Raw genomic sequence first — 20,991 nt, 5'->3', positions numbered from 1 at the left:
CACTAAAGTTCTTGCTTTTGTCACCAACAGACTCAGATTGTTATTCTAAGTACCTTACAACAGACACTACAGAGACAGATCTTTTTATTTATATATCACTACCAGACTCCACTGACAAAAACAGGAACAGGAATTCTACTGGGAGCTGCTGAGATACCACTGCCTCCATCTGTTAGTTTGTCACTGTGTGGTACTTTTACTTCAGTAAAGGATCTGAGTACTTTTTCCACCACTGAAAGTCACAAGTTCTATAAGAGATTGAGGCCGCTGCAGATAACATTGGGATGAATGCTGTCTCTCCTTGGACCAGGTCCAGAGAGTAAACCTATTGTATAAAGGTTGAAGATTATCAGTAAAATCAAGCGATTATTTAAAAATGATTCACTAGGACAGCCCAAACTCTCACGCTTTGAAATAAACAACATTAAAACATTAAATTTGGAAAGACCACATAATGACCTGTTTGATGACAACAGCAATCTGCTGAAATACAGGATATAGGATATATTTCTCATTTTGTTATCTAGCATCACTTTATTTTGCTGAGTTCTTGATTGATTGAATGATGTATGGAAAAGTAAAACACAAGTACGAGAAGACATTTAATCTTTCAACTATCAAGATTACAGCCATAGCATGCATAGTAACACACAGACACAAAAGTACTTCAAACACTTAAAATATCAAAAGTTAAGAATACAATCAACACTTCTTAATTAGTGGTGCAACGCTTATTCAGAGTCAGTGAAGAGAAACTCATGCCATCACATCCCCTGTGTGTGACATCTGTCAAATGTTTCTGTTGGCACCTGATCTTATTTCTGTAAAAATGACATGCCCTGGGGGAAATGCTTTCAGTCCATTTTTGGTCGTGTGCCCTTGTCAGATCTTTTTCTTTATTTCCACATAAAGGGCTTTAAAGTAACTCAGTAACTGCTAACAAGCTGTCCTCTAACTTCCTTATGAAAACAATCATACAATTAATTTGTTCCTAAAGATACTAGAAGGATGCCATTGAGCAGAAGTGTCTGGATTATATAACGCTGACATTTTGTCCACTCAAGGTCCAGGCTGATGAGGGAAGTCATTTATGATATTATGTCCTGTTACTGCAGAGCTTTTAGTGTACGTGCCCTGTTAGTGTTAAGTCCCCCGCCCCCCAAACAATCCTTCTAAAGCAAAGTGAAGAACACATCAAAACCAGCCCAGGACCTGAACTAATTACTGACATCTTGTGGCTGTTCTTGGAATTTAAAGGCCTTGAGTATAGCATCAACAATAAAATTAAGATTAAATATAAAACACAATAACAAAATGAAAATCTATTTTTAAAATGACATGGTATGACTCATTTTTTTCTTAAAAACAGTCTGTCCTGTCCTTGAGTTCAGCTACATGCTGTGTGGTCTAAAAAGGAAAAAAAAAGCTTCTGACCTACAAATGTAAATTTTGTTCAATGACCATGTTATTTTGGTTTCCAGATATAAATACACCTACAAAAATCAGTTTTGTATTTTTTATGAGAAATAAAGATAAAATAATACACTACAAAAGATAGAAAAATAGTTCTAGTATTACAGTTGGCAGCAGACTGGCTGGGCTCAGAGGAGGAGGAAGAGGTGGCTGGTTGGTACAGTGGGATCACATGATGGAGCAGCCTCTCTTGGCAGCACGAGGGTCTCCCTGCACAGAAACACAGTGGTCAGATTAGAAGACACCAACAACTCTTTTCCCAGAAATGTGTTCCTACAGTGGAATATTTTTAAATACATGCACATTCAGTTGTTGGGCTTAAATCCTGAATGAGTCTTTAATGAGCTGATGTTGTCACCTGCTGGTTGAAGAGGTCTTCCTCCACGGCCTCCACACCATTATCATCCTCCTCCTCCTCACCCTGCTCTTCTTCGACTCCTGTCTTGTATGTTGTGGTTCTCTTTGCCACCTCCTGACACATACACACACACATATCATGAGTTGCTCAAAACTTTTCCATCAAGAACATAATGAATCCAAATCAATCAATCAATTCAACCAGTATGTAAAGACTAAATAGTGACAGTGTACAGGGATGGAGATGACGAATGGGTGTGTGTGTGTGTCTCACCTCTCCCTGAGGGTTGATTAGCACCACATGGACGTCCTCTCCTGGACCCCAGGAGGACTGGTTCTTCCAAACCAGGTCTGCAGGAGGTCTTGAGCTCATACCAGCATCAGATGCCCACACCTGTACACAAACACATCAGGGTTCAAAAAGACCCTAATTTTCAACACAAGCTTCACATTCAGTGAATAACACCACACAATATCCATAAAATCCAAAGTGACTCCACTGAGATTTTGCTCAGAGGTAAAGAATCAACTAACATCAGTCAGTTCCCGTATCAGTTATTACTTTTCTTTTTTTAGCTACCTTTTTAGGAAAAAACAAAAACTAGAATCACTAACTTGTGGTTGTATGCCTCAATCAACCAGTCCAGTTGCAGTTCATTAGTTTGTAAATTCTGGAATTATGGCCAAAAACTTGTTTTGTGAGGTCACAGCGACCTCTGACCGCCAAAATCTAATCAATTTATCCTAAAGTTCAAGAGAACATTTGTACCAAGTTCAAGAAATTAATTCTAGGAAGTATGTATGTACAGCCAAACAGACAACCTAAAAGCATAACGCCTCTGGTCATGGCTGAACCAAAAATAATATTTTATACACACATACACACACACACACACATTTGACAGCCCTGCACCTTTGCAAGCATTAGACATTAGATTTACATAACATTTAGCCCCTCAAAACTGCAATTCATTTTTTTGAAGAAAATAACAATGATAATAATAATAATAATAAACAAAGTGATTCCAATAATTAATTAACTAGGATTTTAATGCATTCAGAAAGTATTTAGACCCCTTCAGTTTTTCACATTTTGATTTTGTAATGTTGCAGCCTCCTGCTAAATTTAGACATGTTTTGATTTTACAGTCAGTACCCCATAATGACACTACAAACTTAGCTCAGGTTCCTCCCATTTCTCTGGAGAATCTCTGAGATGTTTCTACACCTTGATTGAAGTCAATCTGTGGTAAAATCTGCTGATTGAACATGATTTGGAGAGACACACACCTGTCTATATAAGGTCTCACAGCTGACAATGCTTATCAGAGCAAAAACCAAAACATGAGGAAGAAGGAACTGTCTGCAGAGCTGAGAGACAGGGTTGTGTCAAGGTACACAGATCTGGGGAAGGCTACAAAATCTGCTGCATTGGAGATTTCCCAGAGTACAGTGGCCTCCATAATTCTTAAATCTGAGTGTGTTCTATTCACTTCAAATCTGACTCAACTACAACTCTATATACTCCACAAAAAAGTCTCTTGGCCAATTAAGGCCACCATGATGGATTTTTAACTAATTTGTATGATGTGAAACAATTCTATTATAAATGCGTATGATCAGTACAAAAACATGACCTCCACCAATCAAAAAACATTGCCCAGGGTGGAGCTGAGCAGGAAACTGGCGTTTAACTCATTAATAAATTGTCCAATTATCATAAACCTTGGTAGGTATTTTCAGTCTGTGTATTGTGAGCATTCTGAGCCCAATGCGGGTGGAGGCCCTACAAATACCAAAAACTGGTGGGTATAGGGGGCAAGAATCAACCATGAATCAAAGTGTCATACTGATAAATGAGGGTGTAGCCTAATCATCAGTATCTGTCCTCTTATGATATGGCTCATTTGCTGTGAACTGGAATAAGGTAGAAACAGGAATCTTGGCGACATAACTGGAAATGAATTCTTACGTGATTTCTGTGGACATAGATTTAAATTGTTTTTTGAGTAACAGGAGAAACAGTGTGATTGTAGCCTATGATTTAATGTTCCACTTTGTGTGCCAAATTCTTACACTGATACAGACATGTTACAGGTGTACCCTTTTAAGACTGCCATCATGACCGCTAACTATAGATGGAGGAATCTGTCTCTCTGTCCCTAAATCGATTTCTCAACAAGTGCTCATCTGACCGACTTTAAGCTTTCCAGGTGTATTGCTCCTCTGTTAAGACACAACAAGGACCCCTGTTACTTGACATGAAAAAAGGTGCAGTGCAGCACATCAGTTTACAGCACACACATGCCAGGGTTTTCACAAAGACAGAACTCAACTGGAATGGCATTTTCTATGCCGTCAGTTCCTGTAAAGGTGTATTAAGGAAAGGCAAATTAATTGTATTAAGAGAGCAACTGGGAAAAATCCACTGATGAGTAGAAAACAGGTATCTGAAGCTGCTGGTGCCTCTGGAGTCCCAAGAACCTCTCAATGCAGGATCCTCCAGAGGCTTGCTGATGTGCGTAAAGCCACCCGGCCACCCTTAACCAATGCCCGCAAGGAGAAACGAATGCAGTGGGCTCAGAAATATATGAAGACTAATTTTCAGTTTTATTTACTGATGAATACTGTGCTACACTGGATGGTCCAGATGGATGGAATTCTGGATGGTTTGTGAATGGCCACCATGTCCCAACAAGGCTGCAATGTCAGCTAGGAGGTGGTCGAGTGATGTTTGGGGCTGGAATCATAGAAGGTGAATTGGTAGGCCCCTTTAAGGTGCCTGAAGGTGTCACAATGACCTCAGCAAAATATATGGAATTCCTAACTGCCCATTTCCTGCTGTAGTATAAAAAGAAGAAATGTGCCTTCCAGAGTAAACTAATTTAAAATAAAATATAAAATAATTTTCATGCAAGACAATGCACCATCCCATGCTGCAAAAAATACCATTGAGGCCTTGGCTGCTATGGGCATAGAGGGAGAAAAAATCATGGTGTGGCCACCATCATCCCCTGACCTCAACCCCATTGAGAACCCGTGGAACATCCTTAAAAAGAAGCTCTATGAGGGTGGACAGCAGTTTACCTCAAAACAGCAGCTCTGGGAGGCAATTCTAGCATCCTCAAAGGAAATACAGGCAGATTCTATACATTGACTTACAAGTTCAACGGATGAGAGAGTTGTTAAGGTGATATCAAAGAAGGGCTCCTATATTAATATGTCAATTGATCTGTAGAGATGATTTTGATTGAAATAGCTTTGATTTGGGAAATATTACCTCCTACTGCAAAAAAATGACAACAGATTTCTGTTTCAATCCTTTAGAAACTATTGAGTGTTTAGAAACTCTGTTTTGCATAATAATTTGGAACACTGCATTGTAAGTTATTTTGCAGAGAAAAAAAAAAAAAAAAAAAGCCATTGTCATCATTGGTAATTTTGTTTAATAAAATCCAGATTACAATATAATTGTTGATGAATGACTAATCCTATTGACTGCCAGTTATATAGACTATTTAGGAAAAAATTAACAAAAACAGTATATGCATAATAATTTGGAACACAGTGTACACAGACAAGATGAGCAAGCTGCCATACAAACATTGACCTGCAGAATGCACAGCTAATGCCAGTCTGCACACTACATAGCTAATTAAAAAATATTTTCTTTGACATGAGTTTGATTCTTAAACATACTAAATTCCAAAACCCCAGAAAGAGTTCAGCTGAAAATTATTGGACTCCCAGGACAAACTCTTACCGTGACTTTCTGGCCAGCCTTCAGGACGTATTTGGGTGTGAACTTGTAGGTGGCTGTAGCATTTCCACTTGTCTTAATCATCTCATAACCCACCATGGCCTGGTCCTGACAGACACAATCAGTGACAAAACAATGTCACAGGTCTAATATACTACAGTTACAGCAGATCTCAAAATGGTAAATGGACTACACTTATGTAGTGCTTTTCTAGTCTCATTGACCACTCAAAGCGCTTCATGCTACAGGTCACATTCACCCATTCACACATGCATTCACACAGCACATACAAAGTGGTGCTGCTCAGGGCTGCTCAGGGCTAAGGCCTGAGCAGCTGGTCAGTACGCGCCCCAACCATTCGGCTATGGGGGCACCCTTATATAAAGTACATTCTAACACATTCACACACCAATGACACATTGGGGACAAAGCAGGGTTCAGTATCTTGCCCAAGGATACTTCGGCATGCAGACTGGAGGAGCCAGGGATCAAACCACCAACCTTCCAATTGGTGGGTGACCACTACCTCCTGAGCTACGGCTGCCCATGTCAACACTTTCTGCACATAAAGTAACTAAAATGCGTGTATCATCTAAAAACCTCACCTCATCTCCACTGTTGTGGAGGCAGATGAACTTGCCATCAGTGTCGATCTCGTTGATGCAGATGGGTCCTGTGGCTGAGGCAGAGTGAGCAATGGACACTGAGCTGCTGGCTTCCTGTTCCTCCACATCAACACGCTTTCTCTTTCCCTGAGCAGTTCGCACACTGCGGCTGCTGGACGACGCTCTGGACACCGTGACACGAGATGAAGGACTGGGAGACAGCTTCAGTCTGCGGGAGGAGAGTGAGTTAGAGATCCAGGGTCCCCATTTATAACTGTTGCATACACCACTTATGCCTCTCTGAGGGTAGAGCTGCATGATGCTCACACTCAGCCCTGTCTGTTGCAGAGCACACAACAGCGTGGCTGAAATGCCAAGGATAATGCTGGATGTGACAGGTGGCACATTCTGGAAGGTCTGGCTCACCTTTCCCTGATATTAATCCTGATATCCTTATTTTTATCTAATGAAATCATTACTACAGTGGCCCTGAAGGTCAATGCAAAACGATGTCAGAAAACACTACAACATTTCACAAAACAAAACAACATTTCACAAAACAAAACATTTCAGAAAACGGAAAGGGTAGGGACAATAGTTCTTCTCTGTCAATTCAGAGTTTATCCAGTGATGTGTTCACGGTTGGTGGGTGATAGAATTGAGCATAAGGATTGACAGAATGATCATAGAGAAAGAAGATTAGTGTATAGGCTATACAGTGAGGGTTCACTTTACTATGTTCCTCCGTCTTGATTAATTTGTGCACACAAGATAAGTTTATAGACAGAGACCCATTACAACAGACTTGCTTTATCACACTTTATCTGTGTGTCTATACCGCACTAAACTGCTGCAGCTGGAGAGAGAGAGGGCAAGAGAGGGTGTGTGTTTATCGTGTTGTAGCTCACACACAGCTTTGTAATGTGCGATGCAGATGTGACATGGTAGTTTTTAATGTTAAAAACAGTCCGCTGAAACTATCAGACTATCCTTCATCTTAAGAAGTGACTGCTTCCCGATGCCCAGTGCATGAGCGCTAAAGGCCAGTTTTTCCCATCCATCTCTCTCTCTCTCTACGTACTAGCTGCAGCAGTTTAGCGATATAGACACACAGATAAAGTGGTGTTGCCCAGTTTCCAGACTGATTTACAATCTCATTATTAATGACTGGCTATATAATGGCTATATAATTAACGTAGTTACTGCGACTCGTGCTGCCTTGTTAGCTAATAATCAACTTAACATTAATATTATAAGTAGCCTGAGTGCTGCGCACTACATGCTGAGAAAGCCATCCTTATGCTCAATTCTATTATCCACCGACCGTGAACACATCACTGGATAAACTCTGAGTTGACAGGGATTCTGTCCAATCACAAAGAAGAGCTACTGTCCTACCCTTTCCATTTTGTCAAATGTGTTTTCTGGAATGTCGTTGTGTTTTGTGAAATGTTGTTTTGTTTTGTGAAATGTTGTAGTGTTTTGTGAAATGTTGAAGTGTTTTGTGAAATGTTGAAGTGTTTTGTGACTTGTCGTTGTGCGTTGACCTTCAGGGCCACCGTACATTTCTTTATAGAACTGGAGAACTGAGTACAAAATCTACTAATACTGTGAGTGTGGGTGAGTCAGAAATGGAGCGGACATTTAACTGATGCCATATCTACTTATAAAAATTGGGGGTCCTCACCTTTCTTCCTCTCCTTCCAGAAGTTTGCGGTAGGCATTGATCTCCATGTCCAGAGCCAGTTTAACATCCAGCAGCTGTTCATACTCGTTCAACTGTTGCTGCATTTTGGCCTGGATCTCAGCCACCTCACGGTCTCTGTCTGCCAGCATCTTGCGGCTTGTGTCTTTCTCCTGAGCCAATGCTGCCTCTAGCTCTGCTATACGATCACGCCAACCACGAGTCTGAACAGAGACGAGGTCAGAGAGTGAGGTGATGCCCGTGTCACAGGCCAAGCCAACACTTTATCAAGTTATCTGGCAAACTTTGGTACCTGCTTCAATAAAATCAATATATTTAAAACAAGATAGGTAACAATTTTCCAGTGAAAGTTCTGTGTGAATTACAGACCTTATTTTATCTAAAAGCCAGTATTAGACCTTTTTATTTAAATATACAATTTTCACAGAGAAAGTTCAACAGAGATAGTGGAAGCACTTTGTATGAAGCAGGACCATACTGTCCTGCCTACAGGACATTTATCTGGATATAATGTTTGGAAGAGTTGGTCTGCAGAAAGTCTGTCACTTTCCAGAGATGTAAAAACTTGAACTGGACTTCCTGTATTATATTAAGATTCATTTGGACTTTTCTGTTTGAGTTACTGTGTACATATTGCTGCTTAAGAGACTAATTCTGTCAAAAAACAAAAACTTAATGAGTAGATAAAATGTGAACCTCCTTCTGCAGTCCTGCCAGCTGGGCGGTGAGACTCTCAATCCTCAGGCTGGACTCTCTAAGCTCCTCTCGGGCCATGTTGGCTGATGCTCCATTCATCTCAGACAACCGACGCAGGTCCTCAAGCTGGAGACAAACACACAGATGTTTCGAGATTCAGCAACATCAACACTGCTTCCTTCTCAACACACCCTCAAAGAGGAACTGAGCAGAGTCAGTCACTTCCTGACATGCAGGAAGTTAGTAGTGTTGTTTGTGTGTTGGCTTTCTCACTGCTTACTTACTCACTGATTGACTTGAGACAGATTATTGTTTACTAGCTTACCGTGTATGAGGTTAATTGTGTATTACATATATAGAGTATATTGAGTGTGCTGACAAAACTGGTTTGTCAACATACCACAGATCACATGACTGTGCTTTCACCTTGTATAATTTATTATGGTGTCAGCAGTGCAAAGCAGTTGAACCACTTGTGTTTTTCTGATGGTTTGATTAGTGCCAAATAATCACTTCATCTGACTATGTCTAATGCTCCATATATTGCCCATCATCTACATTAGTTCACATCACACTAGGGGCCACTTTGGGCCAGTTTCGGTACATGCTTTGTGTGTAAAGAGAACTATGTTTTTTTTCTCCCAAAATTATATCTTTATTTTGCTTGTCAGCAAAAACTGCATTTCACAGTAAACAAATTCCAGTATCACTCGTGTACTGAATAATATAACACTTTCCTTTCAAGTTAACTGTTACAACTGTTAAACACAACACTTTCAAATGGTAAACTGCCTCTTATTCCTTGACTATTGGTATACAGTTGCAAGAAAAAGTATGTGAACCCTTTAGAATTTAAGGGTTTTTTGCATTAATTTCTCCTCAAATGTGATCTGATCTTCATCTAAGTCAAGGGTATTGACAAATATGAGTTTGGAGGTGTGGACTAGAGCTACTTTGACTTTTTGACTTTACTCATCACAAGAAGAATACGCTTATGTGAGCCATGCTTCACCAAAAAGTTTTGTTGATTGAGAATTGCTGATTTACATAAAGCTGGACAGGGTTATAAAGTCATTTCAAAGACTTTCGAAATTCACCAGTCTACAGTTAGGAAAACAATCTACAAATGGAGACACTTTGGGACTGTGGCTACTCTACCAAGAAGTGGGCACCCAGTCAAAATGACCCCAAGAGCACAAGAAGACTGATCAATGAGGTAAAGAAACAATCCCGAGTGACAGCCAAAGATTTGAAGGCATCATTGGAGCTGGCTTACATCTGTGTTCATGAGTCTACAGTACGTAAAACATTGAACAAGCAGGGTGTCTTTGGCAGGACACCATGAAGGAAGCCGCTGCTTACTAAAAAGAACATTGCTGCACGCCTGAAGTCTGTGAGAAAACACATTGACACTCCACAGCGGTATTGGCAAAATGTTTTGTGGACTGATGAAACTAAGATTGAACTATTTGGAAAGAACACGCAGCACTACATCTGGCATAAAGAGGGCACTGTACATCATCATGAAAACATCATCCCAACCGTAAAGTATGGTGGAGGAAACATCCTGATTTGGGCCTGCTTTGCTGCATCAGGGCCTGGCCAGCTTGCAATCAGGGGAGATGAGGGGAAGATGAATTCCCAAGTGTGTCAAAAAATTCTTCAGGATAATGTGAGAATGTCTGTATGTCAGCTGAAACTCTGTAGAAGTTGGGTGATGCAACAGGACAATGAGCCAAAACACTGGAGCAATTCCACAACAGAATGGCTTCAGAACAACAAAATCCACCTTTTGGAGTGGCCAAGTCAGAGCCCAGACCTCAATCCAATAGAGATGCTATGGAATGATTTGAAGAGAGCCATACACATGAGACATCCAAAGAATATGACAGAGCTAAAGCAGCTCTGCCAGGAAGAATGGACTAAAATTCCTCCTGAACGATGTGCAGGTATGGTCCACAGCTACAGGAAGCGCTTGGTTGGGGTTATTGCTGCCAAGGGGGGGGGGTCAACCAGCTATTAATTCCAAGGGTTCACTTACTCTTTCCACTACCATTTTGAATGTTGAATGAGTGCATTCAACAGACATGAAAGACGTGAAAGATAAGAAAAAAATTGTGTTATTATTTTAGGCACATTATATTTGTCAATACCCTTGACTTAGATGAAGATCAGATCACATTTTAGGAGAAATTAATGCAGAAAACCCTGAAATTCCAAAGGGTTCACATACCTTTGCTTGCTTTGCTTTTTTGACGATTAATCTTATTTTTTAACAACTACAGCACTCTCACTCAATCCAAAAATGTTAATAAAGCTCAAACCTGAATATTTAAGAAAGTAAAAGTCAGGTATTGTCTTTCTTAAGAGAATATCTCAGTGTGCACAATTATTTGGCAAATATTGGTACGCAGAATTATTAGGCAACTAAATGAAAAACAAATATTTTCCCATCTCACTTGTTTATTTTCATCTGTTAAAGTGAAAATAATGAACAAACAACTGAAAACTGTCACTCAAATAACTGTCACAAGCCTTCCATCCATGGAGTCTGTCAATTTCTTTAGCTGTTGACGACTGTCAACTTTTTGTGCAGCAGCAACCACAACCTCCCAGACACTGTTCAGAGAGGTGTACTGTTTTCCTTCATGGTAAATCTCCCGTTTAAGAAGAGCCCACAAGTTCTCAATAGGGTTTAAGTCAGGTGAGGAAGGGGGCCATGTCATTTTCCTGTCATCTTTAAGGCCTTTACTGGCAAGCCATGCAGTGGAGTACTTTGATGCATGTGATGGAGCATTGTCCTGCATAAAAATCATGGTCTTCTTGAAAGATGCAGGCTTTTTTCTGTACCACTGCTTGAAGAAAGTGTCCTCTAAAAACTGGCAGTAGTTCTGAGAGTTGATTTTAAGTCCTTCTTCAACCCGAAAAGGTCCAACTAGCTCATCTTTAATGATACCAGCCCATACCAGACCCCCACCTCCACCTTTCTGGCATCTGAATCGAAGTGGAGCTTTGTGCCCATTACTGATCCAGCCATGGGCCCATCCATCTGGTCGGTCAAGAGTCACTCTCATTTCATCAGTCCATAAAACCTAAAAATCAGTCTTCGGGTATTTCTTGGCCCAGTCTTGACGTTTTAACTTATGTGTCTTGTTCAGTGGTGGTCGGATTTCAGCCTTCCTTACCTTGGCCATGTCTCTGAGCACTGAACACCTTGTACTTCTGGGTACTCCAGGTAGGTTACAGTTCTGGAATATGCCAGCACTGGAGGACAATGGGTTCCTAGTAGCTTCACGCTTGATTTTTCGTAAATCTTTGGCAGTTAATTTGCATCTTTTTTTCTCAACACGTTTTTTTCGACCCTGTTGACCTTTTGCCACAAAATGTTTGACAGTTGATCATGACCCAATATCTTTACCATTTCAAGGGTGCTGCATCCCTCTGAAAGATTTTTTTTTTTTTTTTTTTTTTACAATTTTTGACTTTTCAGTGTCAGTCAAATCTCTTTTTCAGCCCATTTTGCCTGGGGAAAAGAATCTGTCTAATAATTATGCAAACCTTGATATAGGGTGTTGATCTCCTTAGGCCACACCCTCCCTCATTACACAAATACACATCACCTGATATGCTCAAATCCAACGAGCACTCAAGTTTTTACAGCTTGGAGTTGGAAAATATGCATAAAAATGATGATATGGTCAAAATACTCACTTGCCTAATAATTGTGCACACAGTGTACACTGTATAGTTTGATCTTTGACCACAGAAAAGGGCTGCAAATCTTTGGCAATGAACGCTCCCACTGCACAAGTTATTTTCTTGTGTTTGTCTGAAGTGGCTCAGTAGGTCTGTTCAAAAGCGTTCTCGGTAGACAGTTGTTTTGCTGCCTTTTCGAGTCGCTCGTCTGTCCCTTGTTCAGGAACTGTTAAATCAGGATGCTTACGCTGGAGATATATGGACATACTGCTTGTGTTTCCTTTTGAGTAGTGGACATGTTTCAGGCAACATTTACAGACAGTAAAACTGTTCACTCCCTCGTCATTGTATTCAACAGCGAAAGCGAAATGATACCACACTGGAAATTTGAATGAAGCCGGTGCTTCTTCAACCTCATGCCTCTCAACCCTTCCGCTAGTGCTGGCCATGCCCGTTTGTTTTCGTTGTCTCCGCTTCTGTAAGCTGCACTTTCAACCCGGCTCCAGTTACAGTGTGAGTGGGTGGAGGCACAACAGTGATTGGACATTAACTCGTGGGGAGGGCTTTCGCCTGCCTGGACAGGCACACACACACTGGACAGCAGTAAGCACCAATGCAAAATGAACTGCAAAACCGAAAACCTGCGGTCCATTAGGGCGTATTGTACCGTGCAGGGCGGACTGAAGGGTTCAATATTTTACCGAATACCGTTGCATCCCTACATCACACCAACTCTAACATCTTCCCTGGACAGCCTCCTGCTGCTCCTACAACCCCACTCAACACCTGCAGTTTTATTTAGAAATGATTAGTACTGCTTCTTGTATTACTGCTACCACTGCATTTACAACTTTTTTATTTCTTTTATTACCTCTTTTGTATTATTGATACCCCCTCTCCCCATATTTTACTAAATACAGAAATATCACAGCTGTATCACCCTGCTGTCATTTTCTGATGAGGATGAACTCGAATCAGAGGAAGATGAATGTGAAAGAGGCGGAGGCACATCCGCCATGCTCTCACCTTCCGGTGTGGGCAGTAAACATGGAAGTGGTGGAGACATCTCAGGGCACGCCGCCAAACGTCTGGGGGGTAGAGTCAGATCGGATGATTTTGAGAGAGGCCAAGAGAGCTCAGCGAACGACGGTGAACGTCCGAGGGACGGTAGGGTCAGAACCAGGTCAGAGAAGAGATGCTCCGGGGGGCGCGATGCCAGGGTTTCTGTGGAAGGTGGAGGGCCGTCCATACACACCTCGCCCTCAGACTGCTGGTCGGTCTCAGCAGTCAGAGTTTTAGAGTAAACCCCCAAAACTTTGAAAGGTCTTTAGGCATCAGATGCACGGTCCTGGTGTTTCTCTTGATAGAGGGCATGGTTCATCTGGTGTTATTTCAGCAGTGGATATCGTACACTCCAAACGGATGTCTTTTATAGTGTGTAAAAGTACAGCCCTCCTTTTTAAAAGGAGGGGCAGGGGGTGTGGTCTTAATTGAAAGATGATTTTTTTTGTCACCAGAGTGTCATTCCAGTTGCAGAAACTGTGAAAAAGCATTTCATTTTATCACTGATTTCTTCCATCTTTTCGAACCAAGCTGCAACCGACAGAGTCAAGACATTGCAAAAAACTCCACAGTCAGAGTTGAAAATATCCAGAACAAGTAATATCTGGGTTCCTGCTTATGGGATTTCCCTTTCTCTGACACCCCCTCCTTTTGCGATTGAACCAACAGCCTGTGCCTTAAGTTTTTGTCAGTCAAATACTCGCCGTGATTCTTGTAAAATGATAACAGCTGTCTACGGCTACCACTACAGTGTTCTTGCCAAAAGAGCACAGAATGTGTATCTGGCTTAAGGTGCAGAAGGTCCTACCTTCCTGTGACCATCCAGTAATTCACTTCTTTCTGCACATCTCCATCAGTACTGCTGTTAGACTACTGTTAATTTACTGACAGTAAATGTCACTGTGAAATTCCAATTAATCTACTTAATAACTACTTTCCACATTTGCATTTGTACATTTTTCTACTCACTTACTGTATATTTATTATTATTACGTTTTTATAGTAATTTTTACTTATTCACTTTCATAACCAAGTATTGATCAATGGTGACATCATTTCCCTGCGAGGATTAATCAAGTTTTTCTTCTTCTGATCTGTGAATGGAGCATATGTACTGAGACAGTGTGTGTGTGTGTGTGTGTGTGTGTGTGTATGTGTGCGTGTGTGTTTTCTTACCTTGGTCAGGTAGGTGCTCTCCATGTTGTCCTTGTATATCTTGATCTGCTCCTCGTTCTGAGCCCTCATGTCAGCTAGGGCCTGAGTCAGTTTATACTCATACTCCTCTTTCCGTCCAGAGTCCACCTCTACCAGTCGGGTCTCATACCGCTGCCGGGCCTCCTTTACTTCCTGTAGTACAACACACATTCAACACTTAGACATTGGTCTCAGGTTTGATCCTGCCGTAATTAACTCAAGTCATCTCTCATTAGGTTAAACATCATCAATTCAGTGAAAAAAATTATTCACTTAGTTGTCAGTTACAGCTCTTTTGAGAACACAAGGTCATCATGTTAATCAATGTAAATTTCCCCATTGTGGGACTAATAAAGGATTATCTCATCTTATCATGCTTTTTTTCTCCTTTGTTTGGATAGGACAGTGGAGATGAGACAGGAAACAGGGAGAGAGAGCAGGGGAATGACACGCAGTAAAGATCCGGCCGAACCGTGTGTCGATCCGGGGACCAGCTGCTTAGGGCACATGAGCCCATGTGGTACAGGCCCCAACCATTCGGCTATGGGGCGCCCCCAAGGTCATCATGCTTTTGCTCTTGTGGTTCCTTGATTCTGTTCTCAAAGCCCAGTCAGCAGGTTTTTCTATTATTCTGCCCACCACATCTATATCAACAGTCCGCAGTGTTCCCACCAAAATAACAGAAACACCTGTGTCATGCAACACACTTCAGCAGCACCACAAACTATATCTTCTGAAGTGGTCATAAGGTTGAATCAATCGTAGAGCTGGTCGATAAAACAATAATAATAATAATAATAATAATAATCACCACAAAGTAACTTTTCCTTGATAGAAATGTAAGACAGTCAATACAATGTTGATAGAACTCCTTCCATCCATGTTTTGACTGACAATATGAAAAGCCAATAATTATGAGAACAGCGCTGTGCCAAACCAATCATGTGGCTGGAACAGAATTACAGCCATGTCAGGTTAGGTTGACACACACAGCACAGATATCTCAGGGAAAAAGTTTTCTGTGAATATTCTCATTCATCCAGGTCATAGTTATCTCAAGGAAAAAGTTTAATCGAAAGCAACTGGACTTAGTTATAGTCTAGAAGACGTTTCACCTCTCATCCAAGAGGCTTCATCAGTTCGTGTTCGCAGCTGACCAGGCTGGGACTGGTCCAACTGATTTTTGGTGTGGAGACCCAAGTATTTAACCTCTGTGGGGGCTTTCACCAGACCGACACAGCACAGAGCAGCATGTGCTAAAGTTTGGGCAACTGCAGCCGTGAATAACAGTACATCATGAGTGAGAGAAAAGAGAAAATGATGACAGAAAATGTTAACGAAAATTTGAGGGACAGTGTTATCAAAGAGACCACTATTCTGTTTCAGCAGTGGCTTTCCTTTAGAGCACAATGCAAGACCTTACAGTCCCAGACCCAAGCAGGTGCTGGTGGTCCCCCTAAAACAACCAGTGGGATACCTGCACAACAACAACAGACCAGGGTGTCCACTTTCTCCAGCACCATGCCTTACAACAAAAAAAAATTAACCTTATGATATTTTCATATCTCACTGAGGAGGAAAAAAGGAACCTTTAATATTTAAGCACAATATGTAATTATTATCCTCTCATCTTTTTATTTACCATTTGCCTCTCTTTTGATTCTGTCTTGCCAGCTTGGGCCATCAGCATCAGAGTCTTATCTATTCTTACTTGATCAAATATATTAAATTCTCACCTCCTCGTGCATGTTCTTACGGAAGTCCATTTCCTCAGTCAGACTCTGGCAGCGGTTTTCCAGGTCAACACGCAGGAGCATCTCATCTGCAAGGTGCTTCTTGGCCTGAGCGAGACCTGTATCCAGCTGATAACACAGAAGACAGGCAGTGCTTTGAAAATAAGTCTAGATGAGTGGAAAGTGGTTAACAACTTTTAACGTGCCCAGAGCAACATTCAAGAGAAGCACTGGACACACCACAGAAAAACAAACTAGCACAACATTTTGTTGGGGTACTAAAGTATTTACAATCAGTTTTCTCCATTGCTCCATTACTGTTTGAAGGAACAGTTAAAAGGGAAAAGAAAATCTCTCTCCACTAGCCTCATCATATTCATTATACAGTCTTGCTGTACCTCCTGCAGCTGTTCTTGCAGGTCGCTCAGTGTGGCCTCCAGGCCCCTCTTCTCAGACAACACTGTAGCCAGCATGGCCTCTTTGGAGTTCAGCTGAGCCTCCAAGTCCTTCAACCTAGCCTGGGCTCCTGCTGCCACAGAGTCCTTCTTGTTGTAGCTGGAAGGAAAAGGACACAGCATGGTGAGTGTATGTGGATCACAGTGTGCATTAAAACCCAAAGACTGCCAACAAGGACCTACATGTATATCCTAACACAAATTTGAGAAATGTTGGATCAAACCTAAACCCGATGAGTGAGCAGGATTTATGGGCTGTTTGAACTGCATGTCAGATGGATATCTGGGTCAACCATTTTCTGCAACTTTCTGAAACCAACAATCTGATATTTACATGGTGATTGGCCAGCTGAGCAGAAGTGTGAGGAGTCAGACATTCAACTTCACTCTGACTATTTTTGCATTTCTTACACAACTATTTGTGAAACCTTTAATGTGAACAACCAAATAAAAGTTAGGTTCAGAGTAGGTGAATGTTAAAATCATCATGAAGCTAGGATTTAAGGCAGGTTTGATTTATGACATGTTTGATTACATGTCATTAATTTTAGCTGTTCCTCCTTCTCTTTATGGTAAGGGGTAAACTTTCAAAACTTGAAGCACAACATACACAGTACTCACAGAGAGTACATTATGTCAAAAAGTTTTAGATTGGTTTCTGCTGCCAGCTGACTGTGGTCGGCTCAGTTTACAGTAAATCGGGTCCTCTGGTAGCCACAAAAGGTTAGAACAAGAGAAAAGTAAAGAGAAGAGCTGTTAATTAGAATATGAGCTTTCTGTGTCATTTTTCTGCTGATTATTAAAAACAAATGCTTTTCAGTTTTAGGAATTTATTTTTTTTAATTCTCCTGAATCCTTGGATAGAAAAAATAGACATAATTTTCAAAAACACACAGCACATCCATTTCCCAGCCCAAGTCAACATGGACTGCTCAGTGGGTTTGTGAGTAAAGTGGTGTGTTGGAAGAGCTATGCTGAGACAGAGGCTACTTATTATCTCATGCTGTGCTTCAGGGATATGATGGGTGGGTGGGACTGCAGCTAAAGTGGTTAAACTATGAGTGGAATGTAGTGTGGTATGTCTGCTTTCTCACATTTTACTGAGAAACATTAGCTGGGAGACAAAAACAGCCTGTACAGGCTCTCACTTCACTGGAGCATTCTCAGTAAGAACATATCTGACAACATCTATCTGACATGCTTTACAAAGACAATAAGTTTACAGCTTCATCAGAAAGCACCACAGTGAGAAAGCTTAAGCAATTAAAGAGCAGTCCAATGTGGTTAGTGATCAGTTGAAAAAAATAAATGACTGCAACCAACTAACAGTTTAAACCAATTATAATAACCAAAATAATCACATTGAAGAAATCCCTTTGACTACTGGCTCCTAATAATAAGCAAACACATTACTATCTCTTGACTACTCTGTATAATTAGAGATGCACATTTTTAGTAATTTCCTTAATTGGCAGAAGACAAATCAACAGATAGTTAATCATTAATTTATGAAATACCGTGGTTACTTTCCATGATAAAGCTGGTTAACAGTGACATATGTTTCTTCAACAACAGGCCAGTCACAGTCCAACTTGTATACTATGATAGTGACTTGTGCGTTGCTCATTGTAGCTAACATTTGTGCAGCTGCTGGAAACAGCTGTTCAGCTGAGACAGATGTCCTAGAGATGCACAAATAATGCTGCACCAACTTCATCAGCCCAGGAGGTCTTTAAAGATTTACTGCCACCAGTAAAAAGCATTTATACTAAAATCAGAAGGCTGTTGCTTATACAGTTAATGAGAGCTGCAACAGTGCCATCTGCTGTCTGACACTCAGCTCCTGGTCTGCAATAACCAAGCAACTGCTCACTGACTAGCATGAGCCACTGGTAGCTCAGCTAAACCAGACAGCCATGTTCATAAACACAACTGCCAAAGTCAAGTCAAGTCAAATTTTATTTATATAGCGCCAATTCACAACAGAAGTTATCTCGAGGCACAGTACATATAGAGCAGGTCTAGACCGTACTCTTTATCTTATAAAATTTACAGAGAGAAACCCAACAGATCCCACCATGAGCAAGCACTAAGCGACAAAGTGAGCTCTTACAATCATTTCACCTGTGTATACTGATAAATCATCACTGATCCTTTTCCATATTTTGACTTGAAATTCTGAAACATAAACCTATTTTACCCCTTAAACTCTTTAAGTTGGAAGCTTAGTGGTGGTGACATGACTTCATCATGCAACCATGGTGTGGTTCATTTGTTTAGAATTTGTGTGACCCTTATGGGTGGTCAGAGAGCATGTGAAACACCATCCTAGTAAACATTTAGAGGCAAACTACATAACTGCGGTACCCCGTCTGACCGTTACACCGCACATCCTAGTCTTCTGCTTTGTTGATTAATATGTTTTAATCAATTCAATCAAATAAATGTGTTTTCATTTTATGTTTAGTAACTGCATCATATAGATACATCACAGATACACTTATTTTTCTGACATATTTGTTACTATTAATTGAACATCTAATTGACATTTGAATTCAGAGAACACCATACTTTGACTGAGGAAACTCCACATTGACTCTTGAAGCACTTTAACAGCTGTGAGTAACAGCTGCTGCTGTCACGTTTTCACAGATATATGAGAATACACAGAAACACGCTCATGTTTGCTAATACGTGGGTGCTGTCCATTCAAATGACTACAACATCCAATATTCAATTAGCACAATTTGCATATTAACATCATGTTACTTATATGTCTCATCTATGCCGTGCTAAATATACATCAATTCTGTGTGCCACTTTAAATAGTATAAAAACCGAATGCTTTTAAACCTTTTTAAAACGGTTTATCATTTTCCTCATTAAATCACTGCAATTCGGCGCCTCTGTTTGCGCCTTCTGTCCTTAACAGATCCTAATGTTAGACCCTAAAGGCACCGTGTCACTTTCAGGGAACGCGGAGCCTTTTCATTCTAATTATTATTCTGTTACATTACTCTATTATTCTAAAACACACATACATTTCTGTGAATACATTTTGTTTTCTGGTTAGTTAACATATTTGATCTTTTATTTCATTGGGTTTAGCCATGGTAAAATAAATCTAACATTTAGAAAACGTGGTCTGACAGTTCTATTTCAGTAACACAGACAGTGGTGGATGGGTAACGGCCAGTATTTTTTTATTTTTAAAGGACATGCTGTTTAACTATATCAAATTTAAGAGGGCCTTCTAACGAGGCCCAAAACAAAATGGACAATGAAATCATAAAGCATGCTTTACCATAGTACTGCAATTTGAGTGACGCTATCCGCAGACGAGAAAACGTAATCCACCGGACTAACTTCCTGCGTCGTGGTACAATAGTGGCTCGAAAATCAAACTCAGCATACAGCCCTAAACTAATCTTCAACAGTTCGCGTCTGCATTACACTGTGTAACATAATGAAACTGATAACGACTTACTTCTGTAGAAGCTGCTCATGCTCGGACTTGATCTTTCCCAGCTCAATTTGCAGCCAGGCCCGCTCCTTAGAGGAATCATCCAAACACCTCCTGGCGTCGGCTAGCTCGGTCTCGTACAAGGCTTTCAGTCCGCACACCTCCCTGCTCCTCACTTCTTCCTTCTCGCTTATTTGCAGGTGGAGTGTGTCGTTTTCGGACTCCAAACTACGGACTTTGTCGATGTAGACGGCCAGGCGGTCGTTGAGTTCCCTGAGTTGTTGTTTCTCCTGTAGTCTGCTTATCCTAGTCGGACTCAGCGGTGTACCGCTGCCGCACGTGCTTCTCTGGCCGGTCGGAGTTGCAGCCGCGGTCGCCATTGTAGAACAGTAGCTAAATAACCCGTATTAAAGACTGAAACCAAACCAGGATACCACTCGTGCTGATGTAACGATTTAGATTGGAGCGCGCAACAACAGCCAGCGCTTCTGAAAATTGTCCTGGAAGTATATCCTGTGTTTTCCTTCACGAATGAAAGAGGGGTTGACTTCCTAATATGGCGGCTCATTGAAAATTTTACGGGGTGAACCACTGGCCAATGGGGTGGCTCGACGCAATGCGTCTTTCAACTTTAATTTTTGGGTTCACTTCAAAAATTGCCGGCGTGTGCCGATACTCCCCAGAGGAGGCGGAGTCGATTTCTCTCCACGCCTGTTATACTTTGAGTTTAGCAACTAACCCCGGTTATTGAAACCGAGCGCCCCGGCGTAAACAACAAGCACTGCCTGATTT

At 41.1% G+C, this 20,991-nt stretch overlaps 2 protein-coding genes across 5 annotated transcripts in view; one reads left to right on the top strand and one right to left on the bottom strand.

The window, feature by feature from the left end:
• LOC108881532 (E3 ubiquitin-protein ligase MARCHF3) overlaps nucleotides 1–20,991 on the top strand; it is a 52,631-nt gene that overhangs the window by 20,406 nt on the left and 11,234 nt on the right. The window lies entirely within an intron of this gene.
• On the bottom strand, nucleotides 590–20,786 carry lmnb1 (lamin B1). The gene is made up of 11 exons (XM_018673601.2): nucleotides 20,224–20,786; nucleotides 16,680–16,836; nucleotides 16,285–16,410; nucleotides 14,531–14,701; nucleotides 8,597–8,722; nucleotides 7,883–8,103; nucleotides 6,196–6,424; nucleotides 5,594–5,698; nucleotides 2,105–2,224; nucleotides 1,832–1,945; nucleotides 590–1,683 (listed from the first exon to the last, which is right to left on the bottom strand). The coding sequence occupies exons 1-11, from the start codon at nucleotides 20,577–20,579 to the stop codon at nucleotides 1,642–1,644; spliced, it is 1,767 nt and encodes a 588-aa protein (XP_018529117.1). The 5' UTR covers nucleotides 20,580–20,786; the 3' UTR covers nucleotides 590–1,641.

Source organism: Lates calcarifer, linkage group LG9 (genome assembly GCF_001640805.2).
Source record: "Lates calcarifer isolate ASB-BC8 linkage group LG9, TLL_Latcal_v3, whole genome shotgun sequence".
Lineage (NCBI taxonomy): Eukaryota > Metazoa > Chordata > Actinopteri > Centropomidae > Lates > Lates calcarifer.
This window is presented reverse-complemented; position numbering and strand designations above follow the sequence as displayed.

Bases quoted from the DNA above. Each gene is read 5' to 3' on its own strand.
- lmnb1 (XM_018673601.2), bottom strand. From the start codon at position 20,579: ATGGCGACCGCGGCTGCAACTCCGACCGGCCAGAGAAGCACGTGCGGC. The intron at 6,425-7,882 runs GTGAGGACCCCC...CTCCTCCCGCAG, and splicing joins CTGGAAGGAGAGGAAGAAAG to ACTGAAGCTGTCTCCCAGTC. The intron at 5,699-6,195 runs GTGAGGTTTTTA...TGTGTCTGTCAG, and splicing joins TCCACAACAGTGGAGATGAG to GACCAGGCCATGGTGGGTTA.